At 43.0% G+C, this 13,461-nt stretch overlaps 1 protein-coding gene across 3 annotated transcripts in view; it reads right to left on the bottom strand.

Annotated features, from left to right (window-relative positions):
• Positions 1 to 1,966: 1,966 nt before the first annotated feature.
• The window catches only part of LOC147170334 (aldehyde dehydrogenase family 3 member A2-like), a 45,136-nt gene continuing 33,641 nt past the window's right edge, over positions 1,967 to 13,461 (bottom strand). For 2 of the 3 annotated variants that reach the window (XM_086081380.1, XM_086081381.1), the window contains exon 10: positions 1,967 to 2,428. In XM_086081380.1, the coding sequence (XP_085937506.1) occupies positions 2,115 to 2,428 (314 nt within the window). In that variant the 3' untranslated portion in view covers positions 1,967 to 2,114. Of the gene's footprint in view, positions 2,429 to 9,211; positions 9,831 to 13,461 lie in introns of those variants that run through there. The other variant, XM_086081382.1, reaches the window with a different exon arrangement.

The raw sequence follows: 13,461 nt of genomic DNA on the forward strand, positions 1-13,461 counted from the left end.
TACAAACAAATTTGACTTACAAACAACCTCTCGGAACCCATTGTGTTTGTAACTTGAGGACTACCTGTATATAGCTGCACTCTGTTCCTGCCCTGTTATTGGTGGGATGGTGCTGAATCTGTGCTGGTGTACAACTGGTTTGGGGCTTAGTGCTTGTCCCACTTATTATTTCCCTTGTGTATGTGTGGGTGTGTGTGGAGGTGTCGAGGTGTATGTAGATATGTATTATGTTTCTGGGTAACTTGGTACGGGATAAAATGTTTGTTTTGTTGAATTGTGAGCAGAATATATATATATATATATATATATATATATATATATATATATATATATATATATATATATATATATATATATATATATATATATATATAAAGGAAAAAAACAATTACACAACATATAGGATTAATTTAATTGAGCAATTTTATTCGAAAAGACGCAGTCAAGCTATCCACCACAACGATTATTATTCCTTTGCATTGCAGTGGAGCACTAATACTGCATTCGAGGATGGTCAGAAGTCGGACTTTTCCCGAGTTCAAACCAGAAAGTGTGTACGGACAGGAAAGCCCCCTTGAACTCAGAAATTCCACTTGCGAAGCCGGAAAAAAAAGGACCCCAACTTCATCGACAAACTACAAGTGACGTCACTCTACAATGGCGACCCCTTTGGAAACACAGACCGTGGTTAAACACAATTTACGAGTATAAAACTAGATAGCTTTCGTCATTCATAAATATTCTACATAACTTCACGTAACACAACGTACGTAGGCCGCTATCTCCCTGCATGCAATTATACGGTGAACTACTGAACTGTATGGAATGCTTATGAAATAAGATAAAAACAATAAATGAAGCAAAATTGCGTGAAGGTAAGTTTGCTAGAGGTCAAAATTAGTTTTGAGGACCGAAATAAAAAACAATTTATCACTATCTGCCATTTTGGTCGCTTCAAACGCTTTCAGGTCAGAATTGGGAAAAAGCAACTTGGATATATTCGACTTCCGACCATCCTCGAATGCAGCATTATAAAAGCCTAACAAAGCATTGATGTCCGTGTCATTATCGGTTGGGCTTTTATTTTGAAGTTGGCCGTCCTTACATTGTTAGGAGTGCATGTTGTGAACAATTAATCTGGTGGCTGGCTTGACTGATTTATTTCATACCTGAAAACACGCCATGTGGCGCTGCATCTTCCTCATCCAAAGGAGGACATTGCTCTCTAGGCCAGTGGTAGGCAAACTCAGCCCTCGAGGGCCGGGATCCTGCAGGTTTTGGATGTTTCCCTTCTCCAACACAGCTGGTATATGCTCAGCTCATCCAGCAAGCTCTGCATAAGCCTGATAACAATCCTGTTGATTGGAATCAGCTTGTGTTGGAAGAGGAAAACCTCCAAAACCTGTGTTGGAAGAGGAAAACCTCCAAAATCCAAAAAGGACTGAGTTTGCCCACCCCTGCTCTAGACCTTTGGTCATGTTGCTGTCCAATAATGCAGCCTAATGCCTTCAGGATCAACAGTTGAAACATTTCCGTAGGCACATGACGTCTCTATCCGTTAGATAAATATGGTAGCAAAATGCATTTCTTAAAAAATGTGATTATATGTGCTTTAAAAACAAATTTTCAAATTCATTACCCAATTTTTTTTTACTTGTCACTGCTGTAAAGAACGAAATCACCATGAGCATCCTTTGAATCGTTCAAATTCTAGTAAAAAAAACAAAACAACTATTATTCAAAGCAAACATACTGTAAGTGTGTTATTTTGAAATAAAAACCATTACCCAAAATGTTTTTATACACAAACTTATATTTATTTACTTACCTATTTATTTATTTAGTTAGTTGTCATTATAAATCAGTTTACTTATATATATATATATATATATATATATATATATATATATATATATATATATATATATATATATATATATATATATATATACACACTCAATGTAAATTAATCTGCATATATTTATTGAAACTGTAGCATACAGGGCACAATCTTATATTTTTGTTAGTAATGGTGATTTATGGTACATCAAAGAGAAATCCACCTATTATTTTCAATTGGCAACCATAATAGATAAGGCAGTCCTTTGCCTGGTTTAATTAAAAAAACCTCTCCAATACCAGCAGGTACAATTCAAGCCGGCACCAATGAGCAAAATGACTAGCAAAGTAATGAGTAGGCCAAATGCAATGATGGTCATACTGATGGCCCAGATATAAGTCTTCTTGGAAAAGTCAATTAAGGGTGACATGAGGGCCATCCGTGCCCTTCTTGCACGCTGGCGGTCCTGAGGTGGGTACCGAGGTAGGTTGATACTTTCCATGCCAAGTGAACGGAGTAGACATGCCCTCTGGTGGCTCAACCGGTCAAAGGTGTGTTTTCCATGATAGAAGCCCATACCACTCTGACCTAGAAAATGAAGCAGTAGTATGAAATCACAAAAAGCACGAATAATGGTGCAAAAAATGATTCCTTCCTGCAATCCTGTAAACATAAGTAATTGGAACAAATACACTTTTCGTAACGTCTACTCTGCACTTTGCACTGAGCACTTTAATAGTCATGCAGCACTTTTTGCCCATGTCACTTAGAAGAATGCTAATTATTTATTTATTTTCGGAACTTTTTATTTTTCATTTTCACAATTAACACAACATTATGCTTAACCGATAAACAACAAAACAAACCCCTTAATCAAAAGAATAAAACTGACTTTGAGAGAAAAATAAAATAAAATGCGCACATTGTAACAACAATTCAAACATCAGAGTTAAATATTCCAAGACACATCATTCTGCTTTTCTAAAGAGAGTCCAGATAAGACACCACATCTTTCCATCCATAAAAAGATCAATTGTCATTTGCAGTCTTGCAGTCATTTGTTCCATGGTGTAAACCTGCTTCAGTCTCTGTCTCCACTGTGCTATATTTGGTGCAGAAATAGTCCTCCAATTCACCGTTATAATTTTCTTAGCCAACAATAACAGAATCCGTAAAATATACCTTTGTCTTGAATCATATTGACCCTTTGTCACATCTCCAAGTACGTACACCACCGGATCTAACGGAACATTTACTTTTACAATTTTTTCCATTTCTTCCTTAACAATTTTCCAACATCCTTAGGACAGTCCCAAAAGATATGTAGATAGTCACCAATTCCTCCACAATTCCTCCAGCACCTCTCACATAAGGGTGCATTTACAAACTTAGAAATCTTAAGAGGAGTATTAAAATACCTCATTTTTAATTTCAAATCGAATTCATTCCATAATTGACTTCTCAATCCTTTGTGACTGTCCATACACAACTCTTCCCATATATTGTCTTGAATTATAGTATTCAGTTCCATTTCCCACTTTTCCTTGATATCTAGTGTATTTAAGTGTCATAACATATCCTTTTATATAAATGAGAAAGATGTTTCTTATTTGGACTACCTGACTGCGCCACAGAAATGAAATATTCCTCTACTTTGTTTGGGCTTCTACTTAGTATCTCTCGCTCTTTATGGCTCATAAGATAGTGTCTTATTTGAAGGTATCTGTACAAATCGTTAGGTACAAGCCCAAATTGTTGTATTAAGTTGTTCAAATGATCTGACCATTGTCCCATCAAACATTTGATTGATTATGGTAAGATCAGCATGCATCTTGAGAATGTTTCTGGCATCCCTAGTTTTTTCTTAACCGTTTCCCACACTTTAAGAGTGTGTTTAACCCACTCATTCTCAATTTTAAGCCAATCGACTGCTTTGATACCCATAAAAGGTAGTACCGCCAATGCAATCCCTTTCGTTGTACTTTATTCTATTTTAAACCACCCTGTTTCTTCATCTTGGTAATCCATGACATTATTACAGTCAGTTGGGCAGCCCAATAATAGTGTTTTAGGTCAGGTAAGACCACCCCTCCACGATCTTTTGCCATGGTCAAGATTTTGAGTCTTGTTCTAGGTCTTTTGTTTTGTCGGATAAATTTAGAAATTAAATTATTCAGTGTCTTAAAAAAGGAGACTGGAACTCTCGTGGGTAAAGCTTGAAACAAGAAGAGGAGTCTCGGAAGTATATTAATTTTTACTGTTGCCACTCTGCCAAACAAAGACAAAGGGAGGACCTCCCATCGTGTCAAGTCATTCCTTATTTGTGTTGTTAATTTAACATAGTTAGCCTTAAACAATTATTTTGGACGGTGAGTAAGAACTATCCCCAAATAACGAAAACCCTGTTTGGACCAGCGAAATGAAAAGTCTGTACTTAATTGTACTGGCCAATTTCCTGAAAGCATCATTGCTTCGGATTTATTTTGATTAATTTTATATCCCGAAATTACTCCGTATTCATCCAAGCACTGCATAAGTGCCGGTACAGAAGTCAGTGGATTCTTATTGAAAATTTAAATATTGTCTGCAAAAAGTGCTACCTTAAGAACTGTTCCCCCCTCATTGGTTATCCCCTGTATCTCATCTTTTTGGCGTATTGCCTATGCCAGGGGTTCAATGCTGATTGCAAAAAGGATCGGTGATAACGAATCCCCCTGTCTCACACCTCTTTCTACATTGAAAAAATCTGAGCATTGACCATTAACCTTTACTTTGGATTTGGGGTCTTTATATAGCGCATCAATCCACTTGGCAAATTATTCTCCAAAACCCATTTCTAATATTGTATGTCTAAGAAATTGTCGATCTACCCTATCGAATGCCTTCTCAGCATCAAGGCTAAGAAGCATTGAGGGCTGTATATCTCGTGTTGCTATTGATTGTATATTTAAGACTCTTCTTATATTATTTGTTCCTTGGCGCCCTGAAATAAATCCTGTTTGGTCCGGTTTGATTAACTTCCTTATGTGTTTTTGTATTCTAGCCGCTATGATTGATGTTAATATCTTATCCACACACAGTAAATTTATGGGACGATAACTGGTACATTTATGTAGGACCGTGATAATTGCTTTTGACCATGAATCTGGAGGATTTCCTGACTTCAAAACATAATTGTACACTTTCCACAACAAGGGTGTGAGTTCACTCTCCAAAACGTTATAGTATTTTCCTCCGAAACCATCTATTTACGGGGTTTTATTATTTGTTTATGTTGCTATTGCATCCTTGATCTCCTCTTCTCTAATTGGTTCTACTAATTCTGTTGCTTCCTCCTCTGCCAATCTAGTCATTTTCAGGGTTTTTAAAAATCTATTTATGTCATCTTTCAAAGATTCTTGAGCCACACCTTATACAATTGTTCATAATATTCTGCAAAAGCTTGTGATATTTCTTTAGGGTGTGACTCAATCTGATAAATTTCTGGGTGTCTAATTTTAGGAACTATCCGGTTGGATTGTGCCTTACGAAGTTGGAAGGCCAGCAATCTACTTGCCTTATTTCCCATTTCGTAATATTTTCTACTCAAGAACCTCAGGGCCCCTTCTGCTTTATATGTCAAAATCTCATCTAACTTCAACCTAGCCTCTTTCAGCTTTTTGAGTATCTCCTCTTTGTTATTTATTTTATGTTCCTTCTCCAATTGTTCAATTTCATTCTCCAATTCAAGTTGTTTAGCTAGCCTTTGCTTCTTGAGTCGAGATCCTAGATATATAATCTTCCCCCTCATCGTAGCCTTTCCTGCATCCCATAACACTGAAGGAAAAACAGTATCATTGTCATTTAGGGCAATATATTCAGCCAGGGCTGAGTGAATTTCTTGTTTTATATGAACATCTGTTAGTAGAGAAACATTAAGTCTCCAATATTTAAAAGTGCTATCGGCTCTCAAGTTAATTTCCATAGTAACTGGGCTATGATCTGAAATTGTTATTGATCCTATTGTATTGCTTTTTACCCTGTATATGAGGGGTTTTGAAATTAGAAAGTTGTCTATTCTTGAATAGCTTCCATGTACCTGTGACATGAATGTGAAATCTTTCTCTCTTGGGTGGAACTGCCGCTAGATATCCACCAAACCCAACTCTCTCATATGATTAAATAAAGTTTTTGACATTCTAGATTGTGGTTTCATCGTTGTGGGTACATTTATTATTTAATGTACAATTGAAATCTCCCCCAATAACGATGATGCCATCTCTCAATAAATTGTGGGCAATCTTCATTTGGTGCATATATATTAAGGATAGTTATTTTCTGTCCTGCAATCGTTCCCACCACCATCACGTACCGGCCCTCTGTATCTTGAAATGTTTTTTCATTATTATAATATACAGATTTGTTAAAAAGGATAGCCACTCCTTCCTTCCATATGATGCACTGTAAACTTGGTCCACCCATTCCCTTTTTAACTTGATGTGTTCTGGTTTGGACAAATGTGTGCACATTGCATCGATTTCAACTGGCTTAAGATCTTCTTCCTTTTTATTGGGCTGTTTATTCCTTTTATATTATAACTAACAAAGTTAAGGAGTGTCATCATTTCCAAATTGTGTCCAAATGTGTGTCTGAATGTAGAGGAACATATATTTGAAAGGCAATATTTTGCCACAACTTTGTACGCATTTGAAAAATCTATGATCAACAAAATGTGTCAAGGGGAATCTAAAAATAAAGCAAAAAACTTGAACAAAAATAAGTTGAACTTCCAACCTACCAACCGAACACACCTCAGACACTATCCAAACTGTGTTCGGTCCCCACCCTCGGTGGGGCAGAGAAGTGTGACCAATCATCTCTGTGGGAACATGCACAACATGTGCAAGAAGAACCGATATTACACTTAAATGTAAAAAAGGTCTAAACGAATGTAAACCACTCATAGCAAGGAAAATAAAATCAAAAGCTGCATTCACAACCAATATCCATCCAATATCCATCCATCCTTAACCAAAGCTACATTAATTTTCAGTGACAACAATGACATAATATCACTTAATAAAAAAAATGTTTTCATAATAATGACATATTGTATCACAAATCTGTTCCGACCTTTACTTTTTAACAAGTTTTAGTCTACCTTGGGACTCAGAAGTAGTTTAATCTTCCCCTTGTAGAAATGCCTTGAGGTCTGCTGATGACATCGCCCAATTCTTCTTCTTCTTCTTCTTTGTGTTGCTCCACCACCCTTCCATCAACTCCTCCTCGATCCTGTCCCGCTCTCCGCCATGCATCTCGATGCCCAGGTCCTTCAACGTCGCTGTAGCACTTGACAATGTGTCAAAGATCTTCTCTCCTGTGCTTAACTTAAGTTTCAGCCTTGCTTGATACAAGCAGTTTGCTTGTACATCTTTCTCCTTGAGTTCCTTCATAACTTCACGAACCTTTGCACGTTTCTTTTGAAGCTCTGGAGAGTAATCTTGATAAAAAAAAGATTCTCTTGTCTTGAAAGAAAGTTTGTCCCTGGCTCCATGCTTGCCTTATAACCACATCTTTAACCCTTGCATCCAAAAATCTCACTATGATCGACCTGGGAAGTGCTGCTGGATCTTTAGGTTTAGGTTGCAGTGAGCAGTGTGCCCTCTCATTCTGGACCTCCAACTCGGGTGGTAATTTCAGCACTGTGTAGTAGATCTTTCACGAACCCAGCCATATCTCTCCCCTCACTTCCCTCAGGTATCTGAAAGATTCTGATATTATTTCATCTCATTCTATTTTGGAGGTCGTCACATGCAGCTGAGAGTTCAATGTCGCAGGGAAGTATGTACCGGAGAGCCCTCTGTTGCCGGTTTGTTGCGTCCTCAATCATGCTCGTCCTTTCCTCCAAGGCGTGAATCCTCTCTTCGTGTTCTCCTATTTGTTGTTTTACGTCCGCCATTACTTGTTCCAGCCTTTCCAGGGATATTTTAGTTTGACTGTGGCCTTCTTGGTTCTCTTTTTGGAGTTTCCTTATCTCCTCCATTAGCGGCCCCACTTGTTCCGGCTGGCTTTTTCGATGTTAGCTTTGCTAGTAACAGTCGAGCTAATGCTAGCTGGATTCGGCGGTCTCCGTTGTTTATCGTCTTTTTCTTTTGAAGCTTTTTGTTTGCTAGATCATCTATGTTTCGTAGATGAATGCATCATATACTTCTTAGTTGAATATGGTCGGAGAAGATTGTTGTCACTGCTTTTTATGATCTCGTCCGGCGGAGCTCAGCGTTTATGCTGCTACTTGCCTCATGACGTCACCGGAAGTCCCCTGACGAAAGCTAATTTGACCAAGAAAGAGATATTGCACATAGTTGAGGTTTTAAAAATATTTATTAAACTGGTTGCCCACAGGCCTGGTCGTGGTGGCATCCATAAAGGGCGGCCAGCCTGTGGAGTAGATGTTATTGAGTAACGTGCAATATTTGTGCTACTGTATGTTTTAAATTGGCAATTTTTTGGGGCATTGTGTGCGTGCAGTGAATGATTTGAGTATTGGGTGTTGGTGAGAGTGTGGTGTGTTTTGCATGTTTTACTTACATGCTCTTCTTCTGTCCAGGGTGCGGTGTCAGGTCAAAAGAGTCCCTAGGCGATCAGACACTGCTAATATGTTCCGGGCTGGACCAAGTGGAAGAGTGTGTAGGGCATAGGTGCCCAAGTCTAGTCCACGAGAGCCCCTATTCAGCCTGTTTTTCATGTATCCCTCCTCCAATGCAGCCGAATCCAATGATCAGCCACAGTTCTACTTTTAAAAAGTTATTGATTTCAAATTTTACACATTCATAGTAAATGCAATCCTTAGTGACAGAGCAAATGGTCAACAAGTCCTCCAACAATAACGACCATATTGGTCATTTTACCATGCACCAAAATACATGCACCAAGTGTCACATATTGTAGTTAAGCGACCTCTATTAGCCATGTTGAATAGCGCAAAAATCCAAAAGCTAGACTTGAACCCAGCTAGTCTGATTGGAAGACAAACGTTTATCTTACTGAGCTAACAGGCCGGTAATGATGTTAGTGTCTTTTTTAGTGTTGACATGTATGTCAATTCGCCGTCACAGACTAATGGTGGGGGTTAGCAAAGGCTTTCAGTGAGGTTGTACAGTACACGTCTTTACATGGGAAACTAATGGTTGAGGTTAGTAAAAGGCACAGTAAGGTTGTAGACCGCTACAAAACATGTAGTGAACACTAACAAAACATGAAGACAACACTAAAGCAATCACTGGCTCAGTCAGATAAACACTCATCTTCTGACCAGAGGAGCCAGGTTCGTGTCCAGCTTTTGGAATTTTGCGTTATTCAACATGGCCGGTAGAGGTCGCAAAACTAAAACACGTAACACTTGGTCGTTATTTGGCACCTTTTCAAAACAACCTATGTGGTCATATTTATTAGAGGACTGTCTCCAAATGGTAATGTCCCAACGAAATACACGTCTTGTATAATTCTGCAGATACAAGTAATCCTGACTGCTCAATATTAAATCCATTTTAAATACATTACTGACACAGTCATGCAATGCACAACATAACAATTTATATATATATATATATATCCACTGCACACGCTCATCCTCAACAAATATTCTAAATGTCATACGTAAACATTTATTAAATGCTTTACTTTAATGCATGTAATTATGTTTATTGCTAAAACAACCTGTGCTACCTTAAACGTAGCCATCTGCTGTCACACTTAAGGATCATCTATGGTCTAAATTCATAGTGCGATTAATCTGCATTAATTTATGATTAATGCGATATTTTTTGTGATTAATTAATCAGTTAATGCTTTAACTTTGACAGCATGACTATATATATATATATAGTCGGAGGAGGTAAAATTCCAAGTCAGTCAGCAAGGAGGTGAGCAAGTTGACTCCATACAGGAAGTGGCACAACTACGAGATGGCAGCGGTGCCAAACCTAAATGGCAGCGCCCACAGAAGATCTGCCTGTAACAGATGTGGAAAAAAGGGGCACTAGGAGAGAGTGTGCCAAAGCAGGCAAGTGGGTAAAGTGATTGAGGATGGGGGGCAAGAAGATGATTATTATTTCATGGGCTCAGTCAACAGTAGTAGTGCCCATGATGATGATGAATGGACTTATGTTGAATATGGAAGACACACCAGTTAATTTTAAAATTGATACTGGGGCTAACTGTAGCATCGTAATTGAAAACATGTACAAATAACTGCAAAAGAAAAGGGTCCTACAGAAGCCAAAGAAAATGCTGAGTGGCCCTGGTGGAAGATTGAACTGTTTCAGACAATTTATCACTTAAATCAGCCACAAGGGTAATCGTTACACCTCCAGGGTTTATGTTATTAGAGGGCAGAATGTAAACAATCTGCTTAGTAGGCCAGCAGCTTTGGCTATGGGACTAGTGAAGTGAGTGTTGGAGATCCACAGCAGCAAACAGGAGTTTGGCCTGCTAAAAACACAGTCAGTAAAAATAGTGCTACAATACAATGCCAATACAATGCACAGCCCTATGCGGTCTGCACTGCAAGAAGAGTGCCCATTCCCCTCATGGGGGCAGTGAAGGAGGAGCTAGCCCGGATGGAGGCTAACGACATCATCGAGCCTGTGACCGAGCGAACGGAGTGGTGCGCCCCAATGGTGCCTGTCCCCAAAAAGACAGGACGGACATGCATCTGTGTCGACCTGAAGAAGCTCAACAAAGCGGTAAAGAGAGAGAGCTTCATCTTGCCGACAGCCGAAAAAATGACAACTCAGCTCAACGGTTCCTCAGTGTTCTCGTCCCTGGATGGTGCTTCAGGGTTCTGGCAGATTCCCCTGGACAACACAACCAAAGGTTGACCACATTCATTACCCCATATGGACGGTATTGCTTTAAGCGTCTGCCATTTGGGATAACTAGTGCCCTAGAGATTTTCCAAAGAAAGATGATTGAGACTCTAGAAGGGTTACAGGGAGTTGCCGTCTACATGGACGACATTGTAGAACATGATAAGCGTCTGCAGAAGGTGATGGAGCGGCTGGAGGCTTTAGGCCTCAAACTGATTACAGAGAAATCTGTGCTTAGGCCAAGGGAGCTGCAATTCCTTGGTCAGGTGATCAACAAAGATGGTGTCCGGCCCAACCCGCAGAAGATGTCCGCAATCAACAACCTTGACCAGCCGGAGAATGCCCAAGAGCTGCAAAGTTCACTTGGCATGATTACTTATCTAGGTAAATACATCCCAGACCTGTCTACAGTGGCTCAACCCCTGTATGAACTGTTAAAATCAGATGCAGTATGGTTGTGTGGCAGAAGGCAGCTTTCAACAAAATTAAGGGGCTTTTGACGACGTCTCCTACCTTAGTGTATTATGATGTCAAGAAGACAGCAGTCTTAGCGGACGCAAGTAGCTATGGGATGGGGGGGTCTTATTGCGATTGGCTGGCAACCAGTTCAGGGTGTACCCCGCCTACTGCCCGAAGCCAGCTGGGATAGGCTCCAGCAACCCCGCGACCCTTGTGAGGACAAGCGGTACAGAAAATGGATGGATGGATGGGTCTTATTGCAGATCCATGGGGACGACTGGAGACCGGTGGCATATTCTTCTAGACGGCTGACCGAGGCTGAGACTAGGTATGCTCCGACAAAGAGTGCCTAGTGAGCGTGTGGTCATGTGAGAGGTTTCAGACTTACCTGTATGGTCTACCATCCTTCATACTAATTACTGACCACAAACCGCTTATGCCTCTGATGAACTGCAAGGACCCTGACAGTGTGCCCCTGCGGTGTCAGAAACTTTTAATGCGGTTGATAAGGTTCAACCCAGAGGCTGTGTATGCACCAGGGAAAACCCTGGTCGTGGCAGACCTGCTGTCCAGAAAGAGAGACAGAACTCAGCCAGGCCGATCACGTGGACGTGGAGGGCTACATCACAGCGGTGATGAACAGCATCCCTGCATCCCCCAAGAAAATGGACTGTATCCGGGCTGAGACAGCAGCGGACCAGCAACTGCAAGATGTCATCAGGTACATACAAGGGGGGTGGCCTAAACATGTAGTGCAAACACACAGCAGTGTTAGGGAGTACTTTTCTGTTCGGGATTAACTGTCTGTGAGTGATGGATTAGTGACTAGGAGGTGTAGGCGGCGCAAGCCCTGTGGCCGTCCTCTGCTCCTCGTCCTGCGGCGCACACCCTGTGGCTGTCCTCTAATCCTCATCCGGCGGGCGCACGCCCTGCGGCCGTCTTCTGCTCCAGTGTGGCGTCCGGGACGCCCTCCTGACCGGCGACGCCGGGCTCCCCTCGTCTGGCGTCCGGGACGCCCTCCTGACTGGTCCTGATGAGTGGGCCAGTTTCCCTCGTTTTCTAGTATCCCTGTTGCTCCTCACTCCCCATGGTGGCAGACTGATGTGCCCCCGGTTCCTGCTATCAAGTCTGCCTCAGCCAAGTCTGCTTCAGCCACGCCACCCCAAGTCACGTCCACCCAGCTACCTCCACGCCAAGCACCGCCAAGCCAAACACCGCCAAGCATTGCCAAGCCAAGCACAAGCCCCAGCTCTAAGGAGGCAAAAGATTAGGCAACAGAGAGCCAAGCTGCAGCCCCCAGCCGTTTTGCCTATGCCGCTGCAACCTCAAGTCCCCGTCCCGGCTCCACGGCAAACTCAAGTCCCCGAACCACGTCTGCCGCAGCCTCAAGTCCCGAACCATGTCTGCCGCAGCCTCAAGTCCCCGAACCACGTCTGCCGCAGCCTCAAGTCCCCGAACCACGTCTGCCGCAGCCTCAAGTCCCCGTCCCGGATCCTCAGTAGCCTCAAATCCCCGTCCTAGCTCCACGGCAGCCTCAAGTCCCCATCCTAGCTCCACGGCAGCCTCAAGTCCCCGTCCCGGCTCCACGGCAGTCTCAAGTCCTTGTCCCGGCTCCACGGCAGCCTCAAGTCCTTGTCCCGGCTCCACGGCAGCCTCAGTCTCAAGCCTTTTCACCTGTGCCGTTGCCGCTCCGGGCATCCTCGCCTGTGCCGCTGCTGCCCCGGGCATCCTCAACTGTGCCGCTGCCACCCCGGGTCTCTTCTCCTGAGCCGCTGCCGCCCCGGGCATCCTCGCCTGTTTCGTTGCCGCCCCGGGCCTCCTTGCCTGTTCCGCTGCCGTCCCGGGCATCCTCGCCTGTGCCGCTGCCGCCCCGGGCATCCTCGCCTGTGCCGCTGCCGCCCCGGGCCTCTTTGCCTCGGCCGCTGTCGTGCCAAGTCTCTTCGCCTCTGCCATGGCGATCTCAAGCCCATGATTGTGGACAGGCGGCGCACGTCTCGCTGCCGCCATCTGCTCCTCGTCCGTCACCGCAAGCCCTGCGGGCGTCCTCTGCTCCTCGTCCGGCCGCGCAAGCCCTGCGGGCGTCCTCTGCTCCTCGTCCGGCCGCGCAAGCCCTGCGGCAGTCCTCTGCTCCTCGTCCGGCCGCGCAAGCCCTGCGGTATTCCTCTGCTCCTCGTCCGGCCGCGCAAGCCCTGCGGCAGTCCTCTGCTCCTCGTCTGGCCGGGCAAGCCCTGCGGCAGTCTTCTGCTCCTCGTCCGGCGGCGCACGCCCTGCAGCCATCATCTGCTCCTCATCCGGCGGCGCAAGCCCTCCGGCCGT

Source organism: Leptonotus elevatus, chromosome 7 (genome assembly GCF_054856555.1).
Source record: "Leptonotus elevatus isolate MCC_2025b chromosome 7, RoL_Lele_1.0, whole genome shotgun sequence".
Lineage (NCBI taxonomy): Eukaryota > Metazoa > Chordata > Actinopteri > Syngnathiformes > Syngnathidae > Leptonotus > Leptonotus elevatus.